Source organism: Oculina patagonica, chromosome 12 (assembly GCF_052425735.1).
Source record: "Oculina patagonica isolate OP01 chromosome 12, crgOcupat, whole genome shotgun sequence".
In the NCBI taxonomy this organism is placed as follows: Eukaryota; Metazoa; Cnidaria; class Anthozoa; order Scleractinia; family Oculinidae; genus Oculina; species Oculina patagonica.
The window spans coordinates 31,209,337-31,236,422 of NC_135769.1; the positions used below are offsets into that span (position 1 = coordinate 31,209,337).

The 27,086-nt window shown below is 38.6% G+C and overlaps 3 protein-coding genes across 4 annotated transcripts in view; 2 read left to right on the forward strand and 1 right to left on the reverse strand.

Moving 5' to 3' along the window:
* The first annotated feature begins 1,664 nt into the window (after window positions 1–1,664).
* Window positions 1,665–4,635, forward strand: LOC144632069 (neuropeptide FF receptor 1-like). The gene is made up of 2 exons (XM_078490673.1): window positions 1,665–2,214; window positions 2,505–4,635. Exon 2 carries the CDS (start codon window positions 2,769–2,771, stop codon window positions 3,708–3,710), a length of 942 nt encoding a protein of 313 aa, XP_078346799.1. The 5' UTR covers window positions 1,665–2,214; window positions 2,505–2,768; the 3' UTR covers window positions 3,711–4,635.
* A 2,557-nt stretch (window positions 4,636–7,192) lies between these two features.
* Window positions 7,193–9,407, forward strand: LOC144632941 (neuropeptide FF receptor 1-like). The gene has a single exon (XM_078491698.1). The coding sequence runs from the start codon at window positions 7,763–7,765 to the stop codon at window positions 8,798–8,800; it is 1,038 nt and encodes a 345-aa protein (XP_078347824.1). The 5' UTR covers window positions 7,193–7,762; the 3' UTR covers window positions 8,801–9,407.
* A 2,759-nt stretch (window positions 9,408–12,166) lies between these two features.
* The window catches only part of LOC144631400 (uncharacterized), a 63,472-nt gene continuing 48,552 nt past the window's right edge, over window positions 12,167–27,086 (reverse strand). For both annotated transcript variants that reach the window (XM_078489827.1, XM_078489826.1), the window contains exons 3-9: window positions 23,506–23,597; window positions 22,246–22,338; window positions 21,771–21,863; window positions 18,714–18,843; window positions 17,825–17,861; window positions 15,824–15,950; window positions 12,167–13,084 (exon numbers count right to left, since the gene is read on the reverse strand). In XM_078489827.1, coding sequence (XP_078345953.1) covers window positions 12,563–13,084; window positions 15,824–15,950; window positions 17,825–17,861; window positions 18,714–18,843; window positions 21,771–21,863; window positions 22,246–22,338; window positions 23,506–23,597 — 1,094 coding nt within the window. In that variant the 3' untranslated portion in view covers window positions 12,167–12,562. The remainder of the gene's footprint in view (window positions 13,085–15,823; window positions 15,951–17,824; window positions 17,862–18,713; window positions 18,844–21,770; window positions 21,864–22,245; window positions 22,339–23,505; window positions 23,598–27,086) is intronic.

Below are 27,086 nucleotides of genomic sequence, written 5' to 3' on the forward strand. Positions count from 1 at the left end.
TATTTAATATAACTATTATATAGTATGAGTTTTTTATTTTTGGAAAAACCAATCTCCAAAAATGGATATTTTATATCAACCTCGTCCCCAAATAAAATTTTGTATTTTGACACCACCACTTCCATGCCATTAACCGAAAAGTGGTTATTTCATATAATCAATTTTTGGGCAAAAATGGTTATTAACTTGTAATGTAACCAATACCACACGAAATACATAATATAACCACTATATTGTATGAAATGGAAAACCAGCCTTCAAACGTGGGTATTTGCTATAACCAAATTAATCGTAAAAAAATACGTTAAAATGGTTATTCGATAAAGGATCTCACCTTAAAGTTATTTGATATAGCAAATTTACGACTTGCCTTTCATCTAGTCATTGTTTCTGTGCGTTTATAGGATCGTTTATAGACATCAGATAGCCCGTCGTTGAGTTTCTCGAGTTCACGGAACACATCTCCGCGGGTCAGAACGTCTTATGATGAACTTGACTCGCATCGGAAAGGAGAAGTAACAAAATACGGTTATTTAAAGAAACTTGGTAGGATACTAGACACGTTTGGCGCCGGTTCGCGGCTAGACTCCGAATGATAGCCTTTATTGGTTGGAATACTGCATAGTGGTGGAAAAGAATACTGAAAAATGTGATTTGAAGTATTTGTTTTGAATCTAATGATATTTGTTTTACTTTTGTAAGTTTGAAAAATACTGCTAAAATTTAGTATGGCTGAAGGAAACCTGTTTAAAGTACTGAAAAGGAATCGTTTAAAATCATGTTCCTCGTATTGTTTGTCGTGTTTGTGCATCAGATCTTATATTGTACCCATTCTACCTTTCGGACTACTTGCGTATACTATTGACGTTTCAATTCAACAACTGTAACTGAAATAGTTGTATGTAAGACTGTATCGAACCAAGGGTTCAAAACACTCGTGGAACTTTCCGCGGGAAAATTCACCATAATGGAAATGGCTCAACAGTCGCGTGTAATACAGATTGGGGGGAGGTGTTATAAGACTGCAATTTATGGAGAGAAAAAAAAAGGCAACTTGGAGTTCAGTTTTCAGTCCATTTACATTAAGGTGCGACATTTCATTTATGTTTCGTGTGAGGAATTGAATGACAGGTGAAATTTATCCTGACGTCGCTTGGATTGTGTGGATATTGCGAATTAGTTGTATTAAATAATACATACAAATGTTGACACAGATTAAACACCTTTAACGTAAATTATTCGTAAGCGGCCTCATAGAGGTGAAAATGCGCCAACGGCAATTCTTTTATGTGGAAAACACTCTTTATTCAAATTTAATTGTAAAATATATGCACACAATGTCTTTACGCGCAGGAAGAACCACCAAACGATAACACGATTAGCAACTGCTCTGCCTTTATGAAATACAGTACCAAACTTCCATTTATCTTACAAGAACGATGAAGTGAATCTAAAAAAGTGATGTAAGAGAACAGATTGTGAGACATTTTATTGTAATAAGTATTATCTTTGGCAACCGACTCAGTTTTTCTTGTGATTATTTAAGAAATATTTCAATGTAATATAATAATTTCATAAAAGGCCTGTCCGGCTGATGCATAGATATATATAGAATAAAAATTTTTAAATTTCGGTTTTCGTATTCGATGAAGACAACTAGGTGAAAACGATACCTTCAATATTCGAGACATAACTGATGAGTTTTCAACTAAAATTCGACTCAAACTGGTCATTGATGATCGAGAATAGTTGACATTTTCCGGAAAAATTTGTTTTTGCTAGAAGCTAAATTAACCAAATTGAAAAGCTATATGTAAACTAATCACGCTAAAAGCCTTCACAAATATGCATCAAACAATTCGAATGGTGTCGAAATGTCTTGTTCAATTGGCAATTCTTTTAATAAAGGTTTGTGGTTTATTGCCAAAAAGGGTTTTACTGCTTTAAACAGGATATATGCCCTTCCATACTCATGATATTTAAATATTTGTATTAGAGTCGTCTGTCTTGTAAGGCTGTTAGATATGTCTCGACAGGGCGCCCTGACACATGAAAAAGCAACATTTATCCTTGCCTGACGGCTTGGTCTACTTCGTGATTCTTAGAACGAAAACATCGTTTAAAAAACTAATTCTAAGCTGAAGAACACAAATTGTTTTAAGCCCGCTTATGAGATCCTGACAACAGAATTCGAACGCCTTTTGCAACTCAAAGGTGAGAGAAAAGTAATCAAGGAGAATATGTCTAGCTCTTAGTTCGTCGGAAGAGTCAAGACCGCAGTAAAGAGAAATGATAATTTCAATGATAAATTGGTCGGGAAAAGCTCAAAACGAAACTGTGAGGCAATAAAGCAAAAGGCTTGACTTATTTGCATTTAAGTGAGCATAAACGTGATGCCAAACAAAGATACGACATATCAATTAATCTATATTAAACGTCGAAAAAGAGAATAATTGTATAAATGTACGTATCACCACTGCTATTTATTTTTTTCTTTGTCTCAGTGGAGAGTCTTTCCTGGAACAACGTGGCGTCTACGAAGTCTTTATGCATGGCTCAGATAGTCAACAACTGAAGGTTTCATGGCCGCTAAAAACACTATTTGTCGCTTCGTAACTCGGGACATCGTTTACCTCTGCCGTTTCTTCAACACGACTTATTCGTTGGAAATTGTTTCGAATTGATTGAATGATACGAAGACAAAACAAGACACACTTAAACTACATCATACAACAATTACACGGACCGCTGGGAAACACAGCGAGGCAATGAAAGAAAACCCAAGATGGTGGATCGAGCTCGTCGTAGAAGTCACAATTTTCGTCATAGGGCTTGTCGGTAACATATTTGTTCTGATCATACTTCACGACAAAAACGCCAGACGAACGATCCATGGAATATTTGTCACGAGTCTGGCTATTGCAGATTTAGTTTTGCTTTGCTTTGACTCGCCTGTTTCCATTCTTGGCAGGTTTGGCATAACCTCTGAAACATTTAACTGCAGAGTCCATCTCACTGTTGTCACAACAGGGTACAATGCAGGGCTTTTTACCATCACATCTATGGCGATGCATCGCTGCCACATTGTGACTCATCCGTGGAGACCAAAGCTAAAACGTAGAGGTGCAATAATATGGGTGTCCCTAATATGGCTGGCAGCTTTAATTCTGGTTATTCCACTAATCGTGGTAAATAAACCAACCGGGAACGGTTGCAAAGAAGTTTGGCCCACGTTTGGACACCGCCAAGCGTACACTGCCTCGCTCATGACAATTCAATACATAATACCGCTACTCGTTACAGCGATTTGCTACATTAGAATATGGTTCTTTTTGAAAAAGCGACCTGTTTTACCGAATAACAGCGGTTTAGCCAGCGAAAGAGAAGCACATGAAGTACATGGCGAGGAAAACACAAGAGAGAGCATCACAATACTGAAGACTGTTGCAGTTATCGTTTTATTATTTTTGATCCTTTTAATGCCCACTCAAGTCGCTTGGATGCTGTTAGATTTCAGAAATATTTCCTCGAACGAGCTCTGGTTTGCTTCTGAAATACTAACAAGGCTACATAGCTGCTTAAACCCAGTTGTTTATGGAGTTATGAACAAGCAGTATCGCCGAAGCTACGTCGTGTTTTTATCGCGCATGTTCTGCTGCAGACGCTCCGCAAGTGTCGAACTGGTGCAACCACCAAACACTACGGAATAATCAAAAATAATAACTGAAACGCGGAGTGGGGTGGGACGACATGTTATGGTCCATTTCGGTTAAACTGAATAAGGAACTGAGATTACTGAACATTTGCCTTAAATTGTAAAGGTTGAATATTGAAAATATTTCAGTTTTTACCCAAGAATAATGAATACTCGTCACGGAAAATTGGCATTTAACGAACCCGTTGGGCGAAAATGTAAATGACGAGTAAAATTCTACATCGATGCTGGACACTCCAATGTCTAGCAAGGGATTTAATATCCAACGTTTTATTTCCTTTCCCGAAATTCTGACTGATTTAATTTTGATTGTCGCTCTTACGCAATTATCCGTTCTCGAATAATCTGACTGCTGTTTAACCATAACAAAATGCTACACAGTACCCCCTTGTCAACTTTTGCTCTCTCAATATGTTACTTAATATCCAACCTATAATGTAAAATAAGTTCGATTCAGACACTTCAATAGCCCAGATGAAACAGGTGAATGTACGTAACTGCCACATGTGAAGCAAATGACCAATCATATTCAAGAAAGCTACAATTTACCACTTGGTAGTTTCCTTTCAGGAACATTGTGGAATCGATTTCAAATGTATTTCCAAACGTGTGTCTAGCAAAAGAAAATAATCATCGCATGGCACATTTTGGATGAAAATTGGGTTGTACAAACAGCTATAAAACACCGACTTTCGAGTCTCGAAAAACTTAGCTAAATTCTACCACTCAAAACAGGATTCTGGCTAAGATGCCGTGATACATCTTTACAAAACTATCTTTTGATCAGCAAACTTCACTTTTCGGCATAACTCGGGGATTGTAGCCGGCGTACAGACGTCTCCTGTTTCCTTCCAGCGCAGGAAGGAAACAGGAAACGTCTACACGCAGGCGAGGGGATTGAACGAGATCCGCTCGACCAATCACGGCGCACGAAAGAATAGCCATATATGCAAGAGCCAATCAGAGGCTATTATAGAAAACCCGGGTAACACGCGTCGCAGACGTACCATACTGTCTGCAACACAGGCTAAGGTCGACTAGGGTTGTAAGGTCTTTTTTGCGAATGCGGCTTGTAAAGCTTCAAGTGTCTTTGCTGATCTTTCAGCCGTTGACAATTTTCCCCAAAATTTTGGTTCTATATGACGCAGTGAGTGCCTCCCATAAGTAACGGTGTTGTGTCTTGGTATGGAAAAATCTTTCTGATGCTGTAAGGACATGTGTTTCGTTTTATACATGAGAATAATGTTGTCCTGCAAACACCTGTTCGCTAGGGTTGGTAACAGTTAGCTCTCTCCAGTAGATGCGAGTAACTTGCGTGTTTTCCCTTGCAAACGGCCCTCAAGCACCTTTCCTGTAGTCGTTCAAGTTTACATGAGTCGCTAGCCCTACAAAACATAGGAGCCAAGAGAGCTTTAAAGACCTTGACGAACGGGAAGGCAGTTGGGTACGATACTATACTATCCTATACAGAATTGTAGAAAGAGGGAGCATTGGCCATGTCTAAGATCTTCCAATTCGTTCTTGAACAAGATCAGAACAGTCGAGGAAATAACCGAGAACTAAAGCCTGCGCCTCCTGGAAAAGCTTTCCAAAAACATAATGGAATTTGAGACCCTGAAGAACGCTGAAAGCTTTTGGCAATCGCCATCCAGGTGCTTTGTAAGATTATCCTGTAGAAGATGTAGAACGCTCTCGTTATCAGACTTGGGACAAACAAAAAGGATTTCTGAGCGATCCTTTTCGCGACCAAATAGCAACCCTGGCTATCATATTGCAGCAGATTCCAAAGTGGAATTCCTGGCCTGCCTAGAGTAAGTAGACTTTGAGAATACATTTCATTCTGTTGTTCGGGAGGTGATCTAGAAGATCTTGATACTCTTCAAACATACAAAGAAAATTGTCAAGATGGCTCTCGGGAGTTCTGTTTAGGGGATATTCCTTGGGGGACCAGGGCCTTTCAACTTGAAGACGGGGTCCGACAAGGGTACCTGCTTTGTCCCCTACTTTTTCTTGTGGATCTAGATTGGGTAGCTCAATCAGTTAGCCTTTGGCAACCACAAGACCGGGATTCCGTTCACCCTGCTGTAACAGCAGTCGGACCCTGACATCGCTGGCGATGTGGTGTTGTTGAGCAGGAAAATAACACACACTGCCACAAAAGTTCAAACCGCTTCAGGAACACTAAAGCCACCACATTCGTCTCAACTAGGACAAAGGAGATGGCAGTCGATCCATAGTAATTATGTGCACCATTACTTGAGTGTTACTTGTGTTGAACAGGTACTGGCAAAGTTCACGGCTGGCCTTGAAGTTTACGTACCTCGATAGTCCCGTCACCATCAACAAGCACATCCTGGGAGATTACAGACAGAATCGGGTTTTGAAAACCAGGTGCCACACTACCAGCCCGTCAGTTCCGAGGAGTACCTCCCCTGGGACTAAGAGTAAACGCTTACCGATGCAAGGCAAGAAGACGACAGATATATAACTTTGTTACTTTTTTATTATTTCTTTTTATTTTTTTATAACTTTATTACTTGTGGCTGGCTCCTACTTGCGGAAATTAAATTACGCCGATAAACAAATAAAGGGTGAAAGTGTCTAATATTCGTCTAATTTCATTCCTACTAAAGTACTAATGTTAGGCTATCACCTGAAATCGTTCGCACTTTTCGTTAGCGATAAATTTCAAATTATATTGTGAACACCATTTCAGCCCAGTTCCCAAGGTCTATGATGGCTGGTTATTAGTCCATTTTTAAGTACTTTTGCACTTGATAACAAAGGAACCCATTTTATAAAGTAAAGTGTACGTTTAAGGCACTTCGCTAATAACACATTTACACTGGCCAACATAAAGAACAACTAGACAAATATCACTTTTTTTTTTTTTGGAACCCTTTAAAAGAACATCAAGGCTAAAATTTCGCTAAGAACTTTAATTATTTTTCCCATTTGTTATGAAAATGAATAATAGATATGTACAGGATGGATCACGGTTATCATGCAACTTGAAAATTGCCATCACCTGTCGACAGTGGCGCGTAATTATAAGTGCATGTATAATTAGAATGCGTGTCGGAGCGATTTTATACAGATGAAATTACCTTCTTTTCAAAAATTAAACATTTAAGACCTTTTCAGGCTTAAATGATTCAAAAATTTAAAAAGTTCGACCGAAGTAAAAAAATAGACTTTTTTTTATATAAGTTGGATATTTATTATTAGGTTTTACATTGCAGAACTTCACTGTTAATTGTTTCCCTCCTTCATTAAGTCGTTTGGTCTACAAAATTATCTATGTGCCAAAATTTACAGACGGTCAAGAATATAATGGATATTCTTTGGTTACCTCCTTGTCAGAGTACGTAAGGGTTTCTCTGGAAAGCATGTGTGTTTTCATTCGCGGAGTATTCTTTGTTAGACGTGTCCGGTCAAGAATATTGCATAAAACCAAATCAATTTGACATTTCTTGTCAAAAGAAAAGATTAGGCGATATCTTTGTTTGTTTTTCAAAATATTATAAACGGCCCAACGAGAATCCGTTTACATGCGATTCTGCATGAATTAAAAACATTATGCTATTTAACTGAGACGTCTCTATCAGGACTCAATGCTCGGTCCAGAAGACGCGGAATCACGTCCATTAGAAAATGGACCGCCTGCTGTTGATGATCCACATGCATAAAGGAAACCATCTTACAAACGCGAAAAATTGATGGCGTACTGATTTCACTGAAAAACTGTTCAAAACGTTGATGCACTTTCAGAGATAAATGGACATTAAGATAAGTGAATACTTTTTGTTATTCAAGTACCTGAATTTGATAGTGAGTATATCTTACAACCACACCTCGAATTTTATCATCAAAACCACTCTGCTAAAAAGAAAACCTTGTTGGCTATGCAACCTCACATTGATGAAGTTCGCTGGTTTTGCAAGGGCGAGGAAATAAACTGAACAGTGACAGCAACTCAGTGAACAATTAAGCTGCCGACTACTTTAAAGGATCTTATGATAACATCTAACAGCATAGAACACAACAATGGAGAAAACCTCAACATGGTGGATCGAGGTTTTTATTATAATCATAGTATTCATCATAGGGCTTGTCGGAAACATATTTGTGCTGATCATAGTCCACGAGAAAAACGCCAGAAAAACAATCCATGGAATATTTGTTACAAGTCTGGCCGTTGCAGATTTAGTTTTGTTGTGCTTTGACTCGCCTGTTTCCATGCTTCGTAGGTTTGACATAACTTCTGAACCATTTAACTGCAAAGTTAATTTAACCATTGTTACAACAGGCTACAATGCAGGGCTTTTTACCATCACATCCATGGCGATGCATCGCTGCCACATTGTTACTCATCCGTGGAGTCCAAAGCTAAAACGAAGAGGTGCAATAATATGGGTGTCCCTAATATGGCTGGCAGCCTTTATTCTGGTTATTCCTCTTATAGTGGTCAATAAGATGACAGAAAACGGATGCAAAGAAGTTTGGCCCACGTTTGGTCACCGCCAAGCGTACACTGCCTCGATGATGACAATTCAGTATATAATACCGCTACTTATTACAGCAATTTGCTACATACGAATATGGCTTTTCTTGAAAAGGCGACCCGTCATGGCGAATAACAATGGTTTAGCCAGCGAAACAGAAGCTCCAACGGAAGAAAACACGAGAGAAAGCATCACTATACTAAAGACTGTGGCGGTTATCGTTTTATTGTTTTTGGTTCTTTTACTGCCCACTCAAGTCGCTTGGATGCTGTTAGATTTTAGGAGTATTTCCTCGGACAAGCTCTGGTTCGCTTCTGAAATACTAACAAGGCTACATAGCTGCTTAAACCCAGTTGTTTATGGAGTTATGAACAAACAGTATCGCCGAAGCTACGTCGTGTTTTTATCGCGCATGTTCTGCTGCAGACGCTCTTCGAGTGTCGAACAGGCACCGCCGCAAAGGCCAGTGGATCATCATTTGAAAAGTGAAGATGTCGGCGTCAATGACGATCAGTGCCAACAAATGTCACAGTTTGTTCAGGATAACGTCGATAGTCGTGCCACTGGGAGACATTCGTAGGTCGATCTCGCTGTTACGTGAGTCGAAGGCATTTCTATTGCAAAACGGATTTCCAAAACTGTATAGCCTGCGAACAGGCTCCCGGAAGCAAGCCCGCGTACAGTCTTGCGTTGGGTGACCAAGCCATGGTACTCACAAGTGCGAAAAAAAAAAGTCACATAGAGAAAAGAAAAACGCAGAGACAAACACTGACTGAGTGAGAAGTAACAGAAAAACAGGTCCGCTTTCACTGGACTGGAAAAATATGGATATGGTTACATTCAACATTAACTCGGAAATGTTATTGAAAAGGAAATAAAACAGCTGATCGAATTTGTCGCGATGAACTAGAATTTTTTTGATGGCAGAACCTCACACTGAGTTCGTGTACGCGCATAATTTATATCTTCAGTTTTACGTGCTTTCAGTGCTTTATCTCAAATTCGTTATTCGGCGAAAACAAAGGAATACGGAATAAATAAATTCAGAACAAATTTCTAAAGAAGTGTTTGTGGAACTTACCTTTATTCTCAATACCTTCGTCAGTCTGTGAAGTTTGTAAACTTGCAAAGTTTTCGTGCAGTCTTTTACTTGCTTTTACTTTCGCGGTGAATGACTCCGACCACAATTTGCTTTATTATACATTAGTAGAAACTCAGCTGTGTTCTATTGGAAATCCGCGAATCTGATTGGTTCTCCCACTGATTTCTATTCGCCGATAGAAAACAGTCGCGCGCGCGAGTAGCTCTTTAAGCGGTAAATTTTCTTGATTTTTGTCTTCAAAGTGCACAATATTGTAGGTTTTGAACTGCAATCCTTTAGAGTTTCTACTAAAACAATTAGACTACTCGTCCTCGTTTTCTATGAGCGATAGTCAACTCGGCTGCGCCTCGTTGACTATTTGCTCATAGAAAACTCGGGCTCGTAGTCTAATTGTTAATTAGAATTACTTTGAAACATGTGATTGGTCGAGAGCTTTCAGTCAATATACAGTAGCATGTGAACTTGACATGATAACCCAATATCTGCTGCAGATATTGGGTTATCATGTCGAGTTCAAAGTCCGCCTAGTTTCCAAGCCCCTTGTCCGTGTAGTGCTGTCAAACTTTTGAAAATATGGCTGAGCGATTCGCCTCCATTTCCGAAGAGGAATTGAAAGTTTTGATCGAGAACAAAGATTCTAAAAACACCAAGAGAACAACAAAAACATGTGTAAACATTCTGAATGATTATTTGAGGGAGAAGAACCTGGAGAAACCACAAGATAAAACCGCTTTGGCCACTGTTCTGACGAAGTTTTACGCCGGCGCTAGAAAAAGTGTTGGCACATTGTTTAAAAACGTATAATAAAACAATTATTGAATTCGGTTTTCGCATGATATCTTGAATTATCAAAACCTCGTGTCTGTGTTATCTGCCTCAGCCTTCGGCTTCGGCAGATAACACAGACCTCGGTTTTGATAATTCACGATATCATGCTCAACCTCATCCAATAATTGCTTAATATTTCCACGTCAAAGAACTTTTAAATCGTTGAATACATTTTATACCGTGACAGTTTGTCTTTTTCCTTTCCCTTCTTATGACTTTCATAGCTTTAAAAGAACTTTTTAAAACGTTTTTGTCGCGTCGATTTGTAGATTTTGTGTGTGGAGCCGAACCTGTGATTTATTCTTTCGGCCGCTGTGATTGGTTTACCGCGTCATTCGATGAACTTGTTGAGAATAAGACATTTGATCACAAAAAATAAAATAGATTCTTATTTCTTTGAAGGACGTTTCCTATAGTTATTTCATAAAAGCAATAAACCACACTTTCCAGGGCTTTACTGGCGTAATAAAGCCACTTGGAATGTTGGGAGAACACTCGAAAAGCTTGTAAATCACTCGCCTGACAGCTCGCAATTTACAAGCTTTTTCGAGTGTTCTCCCAACATCCCGTGTGACTTTATTACGCCAGGAAAGCCCTAGAAAGTGTGGTCTATTGCTTAAATATATCCATATAGTATTAAAAATACTCAAAATACTCTTTACTATATGTGTCGGTAACAAAAATCACAAAGCCCTTATGTTGTGCCCTTTCCAGTCTGCGTTTAGTAGATGTCCTTTCGGTCCTAACATTCTGTCGTCATTTTATTATTCGGCATAAGAATAGCCTTGGATTTCTCGTTTTCCTAATGTCCATTACGATCTACGTGATCATAACACTTGAATTGAGAAAAAGATCGGAAACTGAAAGTAAACAAGATAGAATCAAGATGATAAGAAAATAACTTTTAGCAGCGCCAACTTGAGAGAAGGTGCACGTGGTTTTGCAGAAATAAAAGTAGACATTTTGCAATCGTTAATTAGCTGACGAAAATCGGTTGATGGCTCCTGTCTTTATTTATGTCAAAAACTACCTTTTTTCCTTATGTATCCTGAAATGAAAAGCATTTCGACCTGTTAGACTATGTCTTATCAGTTAACCATGTTTACACCTTTCTTGAATTAAAAAAAAATGTTTGGTCTTTCAGCGTTGCTCTAAAAGTTATTCTATCATCGGCGATATTTAATCAGTGCAAGGAAAACAGATGATTAATGCAACAATTACACACAAATGTATTATTGTAAAAATAAATTGAGCATTTTTAATTAATACTTTGGAGAAATAGACGTAAATACTCACCCAAGTGGCAGGGTTATAATGTACATATAAGGTCATATAATTGCACCTCGTTCAGTGCTTTTTGCGCGTAAAACATACGCAAAAAGGCCACCTAGTGAAAACAACTATTTTTTAACCACAAGGAGTGGCTTGTTCAATCTGTTTGACACCGTTTATACACCTGGGTGGAGAGAGACTCAATGTCCAGTGTGATAGTAAAGTGTCCTGCCCATTTTAATAACAGAGCCAAACAGAGCGCAGTGACCACGGCCGCAGAGCTTGAGCCCGGACCGCTCAATTGACCAATTAGGCCACCGCACCTCTCACACATTGCTTGGAAAATCCGTTCTGAACTTACGATACAGATGTCGCAATTCAAAGTCTCTGCACAGACAACAGAATGGCTGCTAGCAACAAATGGTTAGAGCAAACGCAAGCAATAACTCCAAACTGTTATGATAGGTTGTTATAATTTTTTCGGGTGTACATTGAATCTTTTGAACTGTAGCGAGGAACGCTGAAAACACACGGCAATGAGCTCTGGAGAATAACACTTGCCTTGCGGGAACAGAAATTAACTCGTCACTGAAAACGTGTACGGACGCCAAAGTGGAGACATAACTTGGTTCCAACTGGCAGTTTATTCTGATTTATCTCGTAATTATAATTAACAAGCTTTACAACATCAACAAAAACAGTTCTTTACTTTGAAGCACACTTTTTAAGGTAAAACTTCTTATGAAACGTACGCGGACGCGACTCTTGCCTTTAAGCGGTGTTGTGTTACAAAGATGCGACTTGCCTTGTTGCCTTGTTGTATCGTTTGTTGTTTGCCCGGGTCTCAGGCCGTTTTGACATCACCAGCAAGCACTAACTCGCGGAAAACGCTTCAAAACGGCCTGAGACGCGGGCAAACAACAAAGAATACAACAAAGCAACAAGGTAAGTCCATTTTATTTGTAGAACATTTAATTTTATTCATTTTGAAACAAAGTCGTTGAGTTCGCATACATACCCTTATAAATCGCATCTTTGTAACACATTATTGCTCAAAGGCAAGAGTCACGTTCGCGTACGTTTCATAAATATTTCATATCGTGAGATTGGGCTGCCTGTGGTTCTTAAAAAAATTCCCCCTTACTGTACTAGGATGTACCCCATTGCTTTGATATGTTTGTCTCCATTATCTGGGTACCATTTAGCCTCGTTTCCACAAGTGTTTGAGTCATCAGGAGATCCACCCGTGCCAAACCCGATCCTAGAATCACAAGAATGACAGTCACCATTTTCGTTACCAAGGAAACCAATTCTTGCTTTAGAATTGGAGTCACTAGAACAGGCAGCATTAAATCCTTCTTTGTTACATTTGCGCTGCAAGGAGGCCTCAGAACCAATCAGCGCTTTCCACGTGTCACGACCCAGTGAGGTGGAGCTGTAGTTGCCGTCAGCGATCAGTGAATACAGAGAGCTGGTCTCAGTTGTGTTAATGGTAATGAAATTGAGTTTTTGACCGATCTTCATACCGAGACATATCTTGGAGAAGGATGTGTTCCAGTAGGTCGGTAACTTGGTCTCTTGAGAATCAAACCCAGTCTTCCCTCCAGGAAGGTTGTATTCAGTTTTATTACTCCAGTAGTCCGAGTAATAATGAAAGGTGGGCTGTGAAGTTATGAGAAAGAAATTAATGATAGATAACTTGTAAACTATCCATAACACATAGCAGGGATGGCACAGTGGTGAGAGCACTCGATTCCCACCAATATGGCCCGGTTCGATTTCTGGCCCGACTTCATATGTGGTTATAGTTCGTTGTTGGTTCTCATCTTTGCTCGGAGGGGTTTTCTCCGTGTTCTCCGCTTTTTCTCCTTCCAAAAATACCAATACTTCTAAATGCAGTCCAAAACTTCGAAGAGGCGTTTTTTTTTTGTAACTGACGTCCATTTCCATCATATTTCAGTTATTATTCACTCCCATGTAGTAGATAAAATATGAGCGGGAGATCTGTATGGGCGTTTACAAATGAAAACAATAAATTGAATGCAAAGTATTTTTATGCGATTCGGTAGAGATCTGTATCAAAAGTTAATGAATACTAATAAGCTGAGCAGGAGTTTGTATCAAAAGTTAATTCTATTGTTTTATTTGTATTGGGGTTTACAGTTGTGTACATGTGATCTGAATACTGTGCAGGGATTGGTTTGCGCCCTTATGAATAGTTAATTAATTTTACAAGTAGTAGATAAAATATGAGCGGGAGATCTGTATGGGCGTTTACATTGTAAACGGCCATACAGATCGGACGCGAATATTTTATTCTACTTGTGAAATGAAAACAATAAATTGAATGCGAAGTATTGTTATGCGAATCAGTAGACATCTGTATCAAAAGTTAATGAATACTAATTAGCTGAGCAGGAGTTTGTATCAAAAGTTAATTCTACTGTTTGATTTGTATTGGGGTTTACAGTTGTGTAAATGTGATCTGAATAGTGTGCTGGGATTGGTTTGCACCCCCATGAATAATTAATGAATTTTACAAGGGAAGTTAAAACTTAGGCACGCGAATGTGCTAATATATGCTGTCCTTTGTTAGTTGTAATCATTCCCTGGAGAAGTCTCAGTTAGAGACGAAACGCGTCAGAAATAAACAAAAAGCTTACAACTAAAAGAAGCCTTCCTTTGTACTGCTCAATTGTTTTAGTTGAATTCTAACTCGTTTTCCTTCAAATGTTTTTTTTATTATTTTTTTCTCTACATATGAAATGAAATGCTTTTAAACTTTCATGCTTTAGCGAAATGTAATGCATATGAAATGAAATGCTATAAACTTTCATGCTTTTGAATGTCCTTCTTTTAGTCTTTTCGATAAATATGTTATTTGAATGACTTTTGTCCTATTAATTTTTTGTTAATCTTAAGTCTCCATTTAACTTAAATGGTTTTACAGTAAAATACATCTAACATAAAATAAAACCGTACTCAAGAAAGGATCAGCATATTTAATTCCCACTGCAGAGAATCAAGAAAAGCAGATAAGTACGTATTGGGAAAAACGTATTGGGAAAAACTGTCCCCTAGGTCTTCAGTACGGCCCGAGGCTGCAGGCCGAGGGCCATGCTCAAGACCCAGGGTACAGTTTTCCCAATACGGACCAACCTAGGCCGGCAAAAATGTTTTTATTTTTTTCCCACTTTAATTTAATTGGAAAAGAAGCCAAGAAAAACTGTGTCTCAAAATCTTTGTTTGTATACGCGCGAATTTGATTTCAATATGTTGAGTCCGACTCGATCCACGAGTAAGAGTGAAAAATTCTGTGTGCTATTTAATTCCGAATAAAATAGCTTCGCTTAAAATAAAACCGTACTCAAGAAAGGATCAGCATATTTAATTTCCACTGCAGAGAATCAAGAAAAGCAGATAAAAATCATAAATACAGTACAAATATGCTACAAAAAGTTAACACAATTAAATCGATTTCGCCGGCTTCCCGAACAATTCCCGATAAATGTTTTGAAAAGTCTTAAAAGAAACTTTGCTCGCACTGTGTTAATCCTATTTCTCTGACTGAAAATGCTCTTTGACTGAAAAGCTTGTATTGAACAAATAAAAAAAATCTCTGCAATGATTCACAGCAGAATTTTATTCTGATATTCCAAACTGAATGAAATGCGTAGTTTCTACATACGGCACAATATTGTGATAATTTTTCGTTTTAAATCAAAGAATCTCATTTCTTTGAATGATGGCAAATAGTGCTCTGTTTTTAGCGAAAAGTGACGGATAAACAAGACAATCTAACTCAAAGAGGGAGTCTTAAAACCGGTGAAGTTTACCGCACTGGCGTGAAAATCATTGCGAAATGCACAACAACGGCAAACTACGAACGGTAAACTACAGCTCAATTATGTTGAAAAAGAAATAAATACTCGCCTTTTGGAGAAATTCGAGGCCTTTAATTCCACTGCTATTTTGTCATTTCAAATTTACAACGGTGGGACGTGAACAGCTATTTCGATTTTTGGAGAGCAAAACTTTCCTGTGTTCGTTAGACCGATGCTGCAAAATAAATTTCGCGCCGTGAGTGGACTGAGTGGTCCGTACGCGGAGTCCGGATGGGAATTCCGGACCACTGAAGCTCGCTCTCGGTTTCTATCGGCTTTTGATAGTTGACTCAGGGCTTCGCCACTCGCCAACTATCAGCCGATAGAAACCTCGAGCTTGCCGTCTAATTGTTAAATTGAAGTCACCTGTGTAGCCAATCAGATCGTGCGTTATGCCAATAGACGGCCGCTGGGCAATGCTAATGGCTGATAGTGTACGATAGCTCAGCCAATCAGATTGCAGCATTTGTATCAGCATATAAGTAAAATCAAGATCATAGCACACGATGTGGGGTACCTTGCTGCCATCAATCTTCATGACTGTTGTCCATGCCCCATCTCCACATCCAAAATCTCCCATGTGACAGAAAACGGAAGTTGGTGCCAGGCCAAAGTGGAGCGTAACCAACCGACTTGTGGTGAAACTGTGGGATATTTAATAATTAGCTTGAGTGTTCTACTAGGTAATACTATATTACTATATGGATATATTTAAGCAATAGACCGCGCTTTCAAGGGCTTTAATGGCGTAATAAAGCCACGAGGGATGTTGGGAGAACACAAGAAAAGCTTGTAAATTACGAGCCGTCAGGCGAGTGATTTACAAGCTTTTCGAGTGTTCTCCCAATATCCCAAGTGGTTTTATTACGCCACTTAAGTCATAGAAAGTGCGGTTTATTGCCTTTATGAAATTACCATAGAAAACGTTCGTCAAAAAATAGGAATCTGTTTTATTTTTCGTGATCAAATGTCTTATTCTCAACAAATTCATCGGATGACGCGGTAAACCAATCACAGCGGCTGAAAGAATAAAACACAGGTTCAGCTCCACACACAAAACTCACGGATCGACGCGAAAAAACGTTTAAAAGTTCTCTTAAAGCTATAAAAGTCATAAGAAAGGTTAAGAAAAGTGCTGTCTGTCAGGGTACAAAATGTATTCAACTTTTTATTTAAAAGTTCTTTGACGTGGAAATCTAGCAAATTGCAATTGTGGCCGGAGTCATTCATCGCGAAAGTAAAAGACTGCACGAAAACTTTGCAAGTTTACAAACTTCACAGACTAATGAAGGTATTGAAATTCGTATTCGCCGAATAACAGACTTGGCAGAAATCACTAAAATCACATAAAACTAAAATTATAATTCAAGCACGTACGAGGACTCAGCCGGTAAGTTTCTGCCATCAAAATAATTCAAGTAAGCTTTCATCGCGACCAGTTTGATGCAGCTTTAATTCCTTTTAAATAACGTTTCCGAGCAAATGTTGAATGGAACGATATTCATGTTTTAAATATTTTTCCAGACCGGTGAAATTCGACCTGTTTATTGTGTTCCTTCTCATATGTTTGTCTCTGCATTTTGTTTTCTATTCTATAGTTCCTTCGCTCCAACTAGGCTAAACTGTAGTGGGCGGGGACATTTATTTTTGTGATCCACCTTCAGTAAATTTTCACAACGAGAATCATATCCTCCGTTTTAACAATCCAATAGACTAAAAGAAGGCATTAAACTAACGTTAATTCTTCGTCCTTATGCGTAATCAAGCGTAGTGCGGCCATGTCGGGACGGAAGCGAGAGTTTACTGGTACAATAGTACATAGGTTTTTTGACCAATTTGACCAATCAGAGCGAGCGTAGTATTTGAGTTATTTTATAAATATGTGTAGTATAAAGGGGATAATTTTTACACCAAAAATTATGCAATAGAAAATGTAGGTCACCATGCTTGTTTACGAGAAAACAAGAAGGAAAGCCGTATGGAAAAAGCCGCCATTTTGTTGATAAGCGTCCTGCGCAGTGTGGGAGGCGCGGTGGCCTAATGGTTAGCGCGCTCGCCTCCGAGTCGAACGGCCCGGGTTCGAGGCCTGGCCGGGGCGCTGCGTTGTGTTCTTGGGCAAGACACTTTACTCTCACAGTGCCTCTCTCCACCCAGGTGTATAAATGGGTACCGGCGAATTTACTGCTGGGGGGTAACCCTGCGATGGACTAGCATCCCATCCAGGGGGGAGTAGCAATACTCCTAGTCGCTTAATGCTACGGAAACCGGGATAAGCTCCGGCCTGTATGGGCCACTAGGCTCGAAGCAGACTTTACCAACCTACCCTGCACAGTAAGGATGCGCAATGCAATACTGAGGAATCAGCTTAAAAACCATCAGAAAAATCGAAATGCCTTGTGAATATCTCGTGAATCAATGACGAAAATCGGTATGTTAGTGTATTGTTTATAGTTTTGACTGATAAGATAAGATCCCGCGGATAAGATCCAAACATAAGTATTGGCAGGTAATGACTTACTTGTATGCATCATAGAGCTCCTGGCATGACTTCGCAGCTGAAAGAGTTACAAAATGGAATTAGGTTAGACAGAAAAATTTAGGACTGAATATATTTTATATATTTTTATTATAACCCGCCGATTAATTTTTGCGCGCACTCGTTAATTGGACAAAACACATCACGTTGTTCAACATCGGACGACGGGTATCAGACATTATAACCCACCGATTAATTTTCGCGCGCGCTCATTGGACAAAACACATCACGTGGTACAAAAAGACAAGTATAAAACAAACGAACAAAGTCACCATTTCAGGTCTAACTTTTTAATCAAATCACAGTGTTAAAAATGTTTCGTAAGCCGAAAAACTTGTATTTTTTGCAACCGTAGTTACGCCGTGATTATCACTGTAGGTTTTTTTCCATTTACTGGCAATAAAGCGCGTTGGGGAAATTAATCGGAAGGTTATAGAATAAATAAACCCCTTCCACAGTTACCTTCAAAGCTTCGCTTTTCGGCCAACTGTTCATTTTTCGAACATTCTTTCAGCCTTGGGCATTATTCTCCAATATAACAGCCGCCTGAAGGGCTTATTTTATTTACTAGTTATCCTGCCAAATCGACAGGAAAATCGCCTGAATTGACCAAAATGTCTTAAATCAGACGATATTCCGCAAGATTGAGCAGGATATTTGTGTTATTGTTCAACAAATTGGCAACGTAATGTTATGTACATATGACGGATAACAGTGACTTTCTAACCATATAACGACATCCATCGTGGGAATCTGTTGAATAATAACAACAGATAAGTGTGTTCTTCTTGCTGATACGTCCCGGAGACAAGATAAGTAAACTGTTGATCCTGGAGAAACGAGATTATAGACGACTCTTTACTGTACTTACCTTTCTCACAATAATTTCCATAAAAACCTGGCGCACACACACATGTGAAATTGCCCTCCACGTCAGCTGGATGAGAGATTCCCCCGTTCTTGCAGGGCCCGTTCTCGAGGGGGCCTTGACAAGCAGGAAACTGAGGAGAGACGAAAGCAATTATTGAACATATAGTTTATATAATGCTGATGCTGAATAACAAAATGTTTTTGACGTCAGAGTACGCCCACCCGTCCGCCCGTACAGACTCTGACGGAGGGGGGGGGGGAGGGGGGGAGAGAAACCCAAGGCAACAATTATTGCGCGCTGTTCACTGTGTGAGTTGAACGAAACACGAGGAAAGGCAAGAGAGACAGAACTTTCTTCCGAAACATATATTCTATGCATCAGTCTCGTTGTAAGTATTCTGATCTTTATTCTTAAGTGATTTTCTTTCATTTATTGTCATCATCAAAAATACAAAATGATTGTGTTGAAAAGAACCAAAGCTCGGAATCGACCAGGTTCGCTGGTGCATGAATAAACTGCGAGCAGTCGGTTGTTGTTCCTGAAATGCTTCGCGCGACTCGCTTGTATTCGTCAGGGGGGGGGGGGGGGGGGAGAAAGTCGGCACTTTTCTTTGAAGTCATGGCGGTGCCTGGAAACGGTGTAAATCTGTGTCAATCAAGCCGTTGCTAACCCTTTGCGTACCAAGTGGCCATATATGGCCACATAAATACAGGCTCCATTCGGGCGACCTAGAGGAGGGATTAAAGGGGCTGGGAACTAATGCTACATTTTAGTGTAGACTACTCAAAGTAGTTTTTCAGTTTTCTCGAGGATTTCTTCGATCGAGCTGGTTTTTTCACAAATGTCGAAGGTTTTTGTCATTCAAACGTTTGAACGAGGTGATTTAAAAATGGCGGCTCATCACGATGGCACTACACTAGATTTTGACGCTCAAAACAATGTTAAAATTCAATTTATCGACGAAGAAGACTTCCCACTCGAACATCGAGCATCTCTGATCACAAGTTTTATCCTGGTGCATCGGAATCGAGCTCCGAGGATTCGAGTGAAGAGTTCGAGGAGAAAGAACACTCTACTCAGAATGAAGTGGAATTTGTTGAAGTAGAATGGTCAAGAAAGGTCGAACGAAGAGTAGATATTGACTTCAGTGAAGGACCTGGAATAAATGTCAACACAAGAAACCTGAAATCGTGTTTGGATTTATTTGAGCTCTGTTTTTAGACAGGAGGTATGGCAGTTGTGATCAGATGCTAGTTAGGCAATTATTAGTCTGACTAAAATCCTTCCAAGGGAGGTGTTTTGCCCTTAGTAATATGTGTTATCCTTTAAAACATTGTTTAAAGTTGATAAGGATTTGAAATAAGAAGGCAAAAGTTGCATTTTTTTATTTTGAGCTAGGGATTTCAAAGTTCCTTTAAAAATGTGCATAATTATGCAAATTATGCCTGTCATGACGTCACAATTTTGACATGTGTCATAATTTTTATAATTGACGTGAAAGTATTTTTAATGCACTTTCTAAATATATATGGTTTTTAGGGTTTTTGTTGAAGTATTGAGCCTGACAATCATTCTTGTAAAGTATACTCATTTCAGTGTAAATAAATATCACCCCCCTTGGTATACAAAGGGCTAAAAAAAGACGACACCCCAAATTTTGTTTTTGTCGGAAGGATTTTAATATCAATGCATGCATGCGTGTAGAATGCGAATAGTGGCGGTTTTTGCGTTTGATGTTTACGCCGCTGAGATGTTTTTGCATTTACAGCAGGATTTCTCACCTGATGTTTCACATCACTGAGAATATATTGGCGTCGTGGAATATCAAGCGAAAAATTTTTCACGGTTGACACTCAACAACCAAAAAGTGGTAAATCAACTCAAAATCATTGGAATTCTTTTAATTAGTATAATTCTCAAACCTCACTTTTGACAAACTTGTAACCGTATCACTGTTTTCCATTTTCTTTATTATAGTTAATTGAGGAAAGTTGTTTTGAAGACCGGCAAACTTCAAAGGAGCAAGATGCAAATATGTTGGAATTTTTACGATCGTACACAATCTTTTGTTTCAAACACTATGCATAAATTTCGTAACAGAGACGTTTTTTGGTTAATTGCTTTGACAGAAGTAAACAGCTATTGTGTTTTGTGCACAGTCAAGACCAAAACATGCGAACTAAACAAAGAACTTTGTCAAGTTTTTCACTATACCTTTATCAACCATTCCATAGCTACTGCGCACACTCGGTTGCCCGGTAACGCTAAGCCTAACTATGCCGCACTTTTGAGTCCTGTAACAAAGGAAGGTCTTCCCCCCCCCCTCCACCCCTCTAGCTGGTATTCGTGTTTTCGCGTCGCACGCTAGAAAAAGAAAGAGACTACTCGCAGTCTACTGCGCGAAATAAGGGACAAGACCCAATTAGCAAAATGTAAGGAAACAAACGTTAGTGAATTGCCAATTAAATGTTTTAATATGTTTTCATGCTTTTCAGGGCGAGGGACGAGGTTACCCATGAGTGAATTTTTTTTACCATGAGTTGATTTTTTTTATTCCCATGAGCCTATTTTTTTCGTGAGTTTCTTTTTAACAGAGTAAAAACATGAAGCTGAATTGGCCACTCTGCTGAAATAAAATTTTACTTACTTACTAACGTACTAACATTATTGTAAAGTCCTGTATAAAAAAAAAAATAACTGGGAGCTCCGCTTTTAGACTTGCTTAAATCTTATGTTATAAAAGCATTACCTTAAACTTCGAATATTTTCCATTTCAAAACTGAAAGCATGCATAGCAAAAATCTTTATCAGAAATATAATAAACGAACTGAAATTAGACTGATTTTAACTCAGAAGACATGTGCCTAATTTGCACTGTAATGTGAGAACACTCCTGGCAAAAATCGTGAAAAAAGCCTATTGGGAATAGTAGTTATCTAGACGGATGACTAAATTACTCTCGGTGGGTCGAAAAACGTAGCTCTATAATAAATCATCACTTAAAATGCAAAGTAAATACTGTATTTCAAAGATACAGCGCTCGTAGAATCTCTTTACCTTTTTCAGAGTATCGTTAAGTTCCGCGAGGTTCTCGTTCGTTTCCGCCAAGTGAGACGTCAACTCATTGAAAGCAGAATCAAGTTTCCCCATCTGAAATAAAGTGAAGGCACCTGTTAACCTTGGACATACATGCAAACGAAATAGAACCACTTTTCATGGTGGAGGCATAAATGATTTTATTGTGCAGTTTATCACTCAGTCAGTCAGTCAGTCGGTCAGTCGCTCAGTCGGTCACAGTCAGCCAGTCGGTCGGTCGGTCGGTCGGTCGGTCGGTCGGTCGGTCGGTCGGTCAGTCGTTTGGTTGGTTGATAAGGCGCTCGACCTCCACTCGGTCGGTCGGTCCATCGGTCAATCAGTCGTGTGGGTCAGTAAGTTGGTCAGAGTAGTTCAATATGATAAATTACAATTTAAAAAGTAAAGTAAATATGAATATATTTGAATATATAGCTGGCGATTATGAAGGCTTTTTTACCTTTCCTAGAGTATTGTCAAGTTCCGCGAGGTCTTTGCTCGTTTTTGTCAAGTGGGACGTCAACTCGGTGAAAGCAGAATCAATGGTCGTCATCTAAAATATGCACTTCAATGTCAGCATCACATGTGAAAGATATCGTAATATTTGTAGTTTAAGTTACGATATTTCTCAGCGAGAGAAAATCTTGTAAATCACTGAAAATGATATATAATAATAATAATAATAATAATAATAATAATAATAATAATAATAATAATAATAATAATAATCGATATTTTAACAGGGTGACCCCTTTAGTCGCAGGACTGGTGTCAACGGGGGCCCTGTGTAAAATAAAATAAATTAGAAATAAAAGAGAGTATGTATAAAATATATATATTTATCTATAAAAACTTCTTTAAAAAGATACTGCTAAAATGCTGAAAAAAAGTTAAAAAGAAGTACCAGTGTTCTCATAAAAATAAGTTAAATTACGAATTAAAAATGTTCTAAAAATAACCTAAGAATAAAAAGCAGAGATAGTTGGAAACGGTCCTTTGGCTGCACAGTCTTAATGTTCGTCGGAAGACTATTAAAAATGGATGCACCATGGATGCACCATAATACCGGCGGTAATTAAGGACAAACTAAGTGTTTTAGGAACTTTTGTTGCAGTAAAACTGCATCAGAAAACGATAAAAATTCTTACTTTTGCGGTTCAGCATATTCAGTTTACCTAAAGACCAAATGAAGGAAAAGAGCAACAAAAACAAGAAGAAGCAACTTCGTGGATTTTTCGAGCAACTTTTAAGAAACGTTTTGCAACTTTTGAACAACTTATCAAAAAATGTCGAGCAGCTTGTGGACAGCCTAGTTTTTTATACATTTTCATCCAACTGGTTTACGGAGATTATAAAAGAAAATCAATCAAGTTGTACTAAAGAGAGCTAGCAGTATTTAATTCATCCTCGGAGACCCAGGGGCAGTTAGTCGGGGCGACGGGTAGATCATCGGGCGACGGGATTTTCGGGTGACAGTTTACAACATAGAGCGTAACAGCTCTGGGCACTTTGTCTTACCGAACCAGTTCCAGAAGCGTTTGAACTCCCTCTTTCTGATTGGCCAGAAAAACAGTTTTTCTGGCCAATTAGCGAGGTTAAGATTTAATTAAGCAATTATGCCATTTGTGCTTGTAGGATATGAGGTTATTATAACAGAACCATTGGTTATCTATAGCTACATCTAACTTACAGTTAGCGTTTTTACAATACATGTCCTTACCAAGGCCTGGTGAAAGCTGGTCATATTCTCTCCAAGGGCTTTTATCTCCGCTGAATCCATTGCCAGGCTTTTGGCGGAGGTAGAAGAAGAAACTAAAAATAGAAAGAACTTTCGCTGTGAAGCACATATGTAACTAGACTGAGTCCGGATCTTCCTCCTGAAAATCTCACTGTAAAAAATTCCAAAAACAACTGGGGCTTTGTCTGTTAACTATTACTGTTAATAATTTTGCTTAATTACTGTTAATAATTTCATGTACCTTCAATTTATTGACCGGCGGGGCGCGGTGGTTATTCTGAGCGTACTAATCTATGACAAACTTTGGGCCACAAAAGAACATCAAAAAAATTTAAGACTGGATTAAGATGTCGTTAATATTTCCGCACTTTTGCTCCAACGATTTTACTGACACTTGGCAAAACTTGGTACTAAACTAAAGCAATAATTTCCACTGCAAGGGTGAGAATATACAAGTCTAAAAGATTAACGTAAGGTAAGGTAACCCGTTGTAATCTCTCGCTTTCCATAGTTTGAAGTGACTATAGGAGTATTCCTACTACCTCCTGGATGGTATGATAATTTATAACCCACCGATTAATTTTCGCGCGCGCTCATTGGACAAAACACTTCACGTGGTACAAAATCGGACGATGGGTATCAGACAATATACCCCGTCCGATTTGATATCCGTCGCCCGATTTTATAAAGCAGTGGAAAACAGAGAAAAAAAGTCACCTTTTCAGGTCTAATTTTTTTTTATTAGATCACAGTGTTGAAAAATAACCTATCTAGCTTGCATTAATTTCAATCGCAGTTACGCCGTGATTATCACTGTAGGTTTTTCCTATTAACCGGTGATAAAGCGCGTTGTAAAAATTAATCGGAGGGTTATAAAATAAATAAACCCCTTTAAGGCTTGCTGGTATATTGGAGAACCAAGGCCAAGACGAGTCTTTCGAAGGATTCCCAGTTTCGCATCTCAGCGGATTTGCCGAAGGAGATCGTTAAAAGGCGCGGGGAGCAGTCAAAGAAGTTGTTAGAGGCGAGAAAATCCGGTAAGCTTGCATATTTCAGCCGTGCAGAGCCTGATAAGCTTTATATTGATGGAGATTTGGTACCATTATGAATTGACTTTAATATTTAAAATTTGTTAGCCTTTGTGAACTTTACTCGCGGACGTTTTTCGATAGTCATTAAAATTAATGGAATGAATTGAAAGTTGAAAGTTGAAATAGTGCTTAGTGGAACTTTTTGACTATACGAATTTAGAGATTTCATCGCTACAGAGAAGGTAACATCTATCTTATCACTTAATTTAAGCCATAAAGACGTAAATAGCGTGCCTTTGGAGAGTTGACACGTAACTCGTTACGGATAGTTTGTTTTCTTTCTTGAGTTAGTCCGTTCGGTGTTTTCAGTTACTTTTCCCGATTCGATCCACAGCAGCAAAGCAGTATTTTCTTGCTGCTGTTAATTATGTTTTTCAGTTTTCAGTGTTTTGTTTTGCATGTTGTTGTTTCTTCTTGTGATGTAATTAACTGCATAAAACATTATCGGTTTAACATGAGGTCAAATGCAAATTCAAGATTTTTCTCACCAAAAGCTAATTATACAGCTAATGAACATACTTGTTTAAATGGGTGGTTTTTGAATGAATTATCTTTTAAATATGGCGCCTAAAAATATTAACTTTAAGTTATTGTCTTTAAATGCTCGGGGGATTCGGTCTTTTGAGAAGCGGAAAGCATTGTTTGGGTGGTTAATGAAAAATAACGCGGATATTTGTTTTTTGCAAGAATCATATAGTACCCCTGAGGTGGAAAACGTTTGGAAATCTCAATGGATAGGGAAAATGTTTTTCTCCCATGGTACGGTTCATAGTAAGGGTGTCCTCATTTTAATTAAAAATAACTTGGAGTTCGAACTAAAATCTACAAAAATTGACAAAGATGGGCGTTTTATCTTTATAGAAGCAAAGGTTCAGGATTATCCCTTTGTTTTTGTCAACTTGTATGCCCCAAACAAAACAAACGAACAATTAACCTTTTTTGAAGAAATCGCAGAAGAACTGGACAATTTATGTTTAGAGGAAGATTGTAATATTGTCATTGGTGGGGATTTTAATGCAATTTTCGACCCCGATTTGGATGGTAATGGCGGAACTCCAAAACGAAAAGAATCAGTTAAGAACATAGAAAGCATATGCATTATCAATGAATTAGTTGATATATGGAGGATTAGAAACCCAAAGAAAAAACGTTTTACTTGGCGTCAGAAGACTCCTGTAATTCAGAGGAGGTTGGACTACTGGCTTGTAAGCAGTGGTATGCAGGAGGATATTGATAACGTTGATATCATTACATCACTTAAATCCGACCATTCCGCAATTGTGCTATCTCTGAATGGAACTGAGAATGGACCTCGTGGTCCTTCTCATTGGAAGCTCAATTCTAGTTTATTGGATGATAAGGAATATGTGTCTTTGATTAATAAAAAATACCCATTATGGAACGATGAATTTAAAGAAGTCAAAGACCCAAGGCTTTTTTGGGATCTGATGAAGTACAAAATCCGCCAAGAAAGTATTTGTTATAGTAAGACAAAGGCCAAAGAGCGAAGGTCAAAATTGGCAACTTTAGAGTCAAGACTTAACCCTATTCAGACCGGGCTTTTTTGGACCTTCTCAGACCGGGGGGGCTTCGGAAGCCCCCCTATGTAACTTCCAGAATATTTAAGCAATCACCATGAAACTTATAGGATATATTGTACGTCCGAAACTCTTTCTTTTGGTATACGTCACGTGGGATGGTGACGTCACATCACGTGACAATTACATCATGATGTCAAAACAGCCGCCATCTTGGATCCGCCATCTTGGATTTCAAAATTTTTCCAAAATGCCAGAAAACCACCCAAAATCACTGCAAAGTACTCAAAATGAATAAAAATGTGCTTTAAACCCGTAAAAATGTAAAAATAATTCCATTTAAGTTGATTTTTAATAACAGAAACACGCAAAATTACAAATTTGGGAAACATGCCTGTCAAAATACCGTTGCCATGGTGATGTCAAGTTCCTGACACATCATCCAATCGTACGAAATCGTTGCCAGATAAATTTTAGGAAAACTCAGAAAGTTTGACAGCGTTTGGTTAAATCTTAAAAAAGTTATAAAAGTTCAAAGTCAGCGCGGGCCTCAAAAGCCCCCCCCTCCCCCCCCCCGGTCTGAATAGGGTTAACGAGTGCCAAAAAATGTGTGATCAAGATCCCTCATCAGAAAATATGAACATGTTTGAAGTCATAAAAACAGAGTATGAGCTACAAAATGACTACATCACCCAGGGGGCAATAATACGATCTCGTGCCACCTGGTATGAACAAGGTGAAAAAAATATTTCTTAAATTTGGAAAATTCCAGAGGTAAGAAAAGTTCTATTCGGAAATTATTTAAAGATGATGACTCCTTAACTTCAGACCCTCAAGTGATTATGAAAGAACTTCGTTCCTTCTATTCTGATCTTTACCAAAATAAGTCCGATGAAAACAGCAACGCCTTGACAGATTCGCTTCTGAGTAAAGT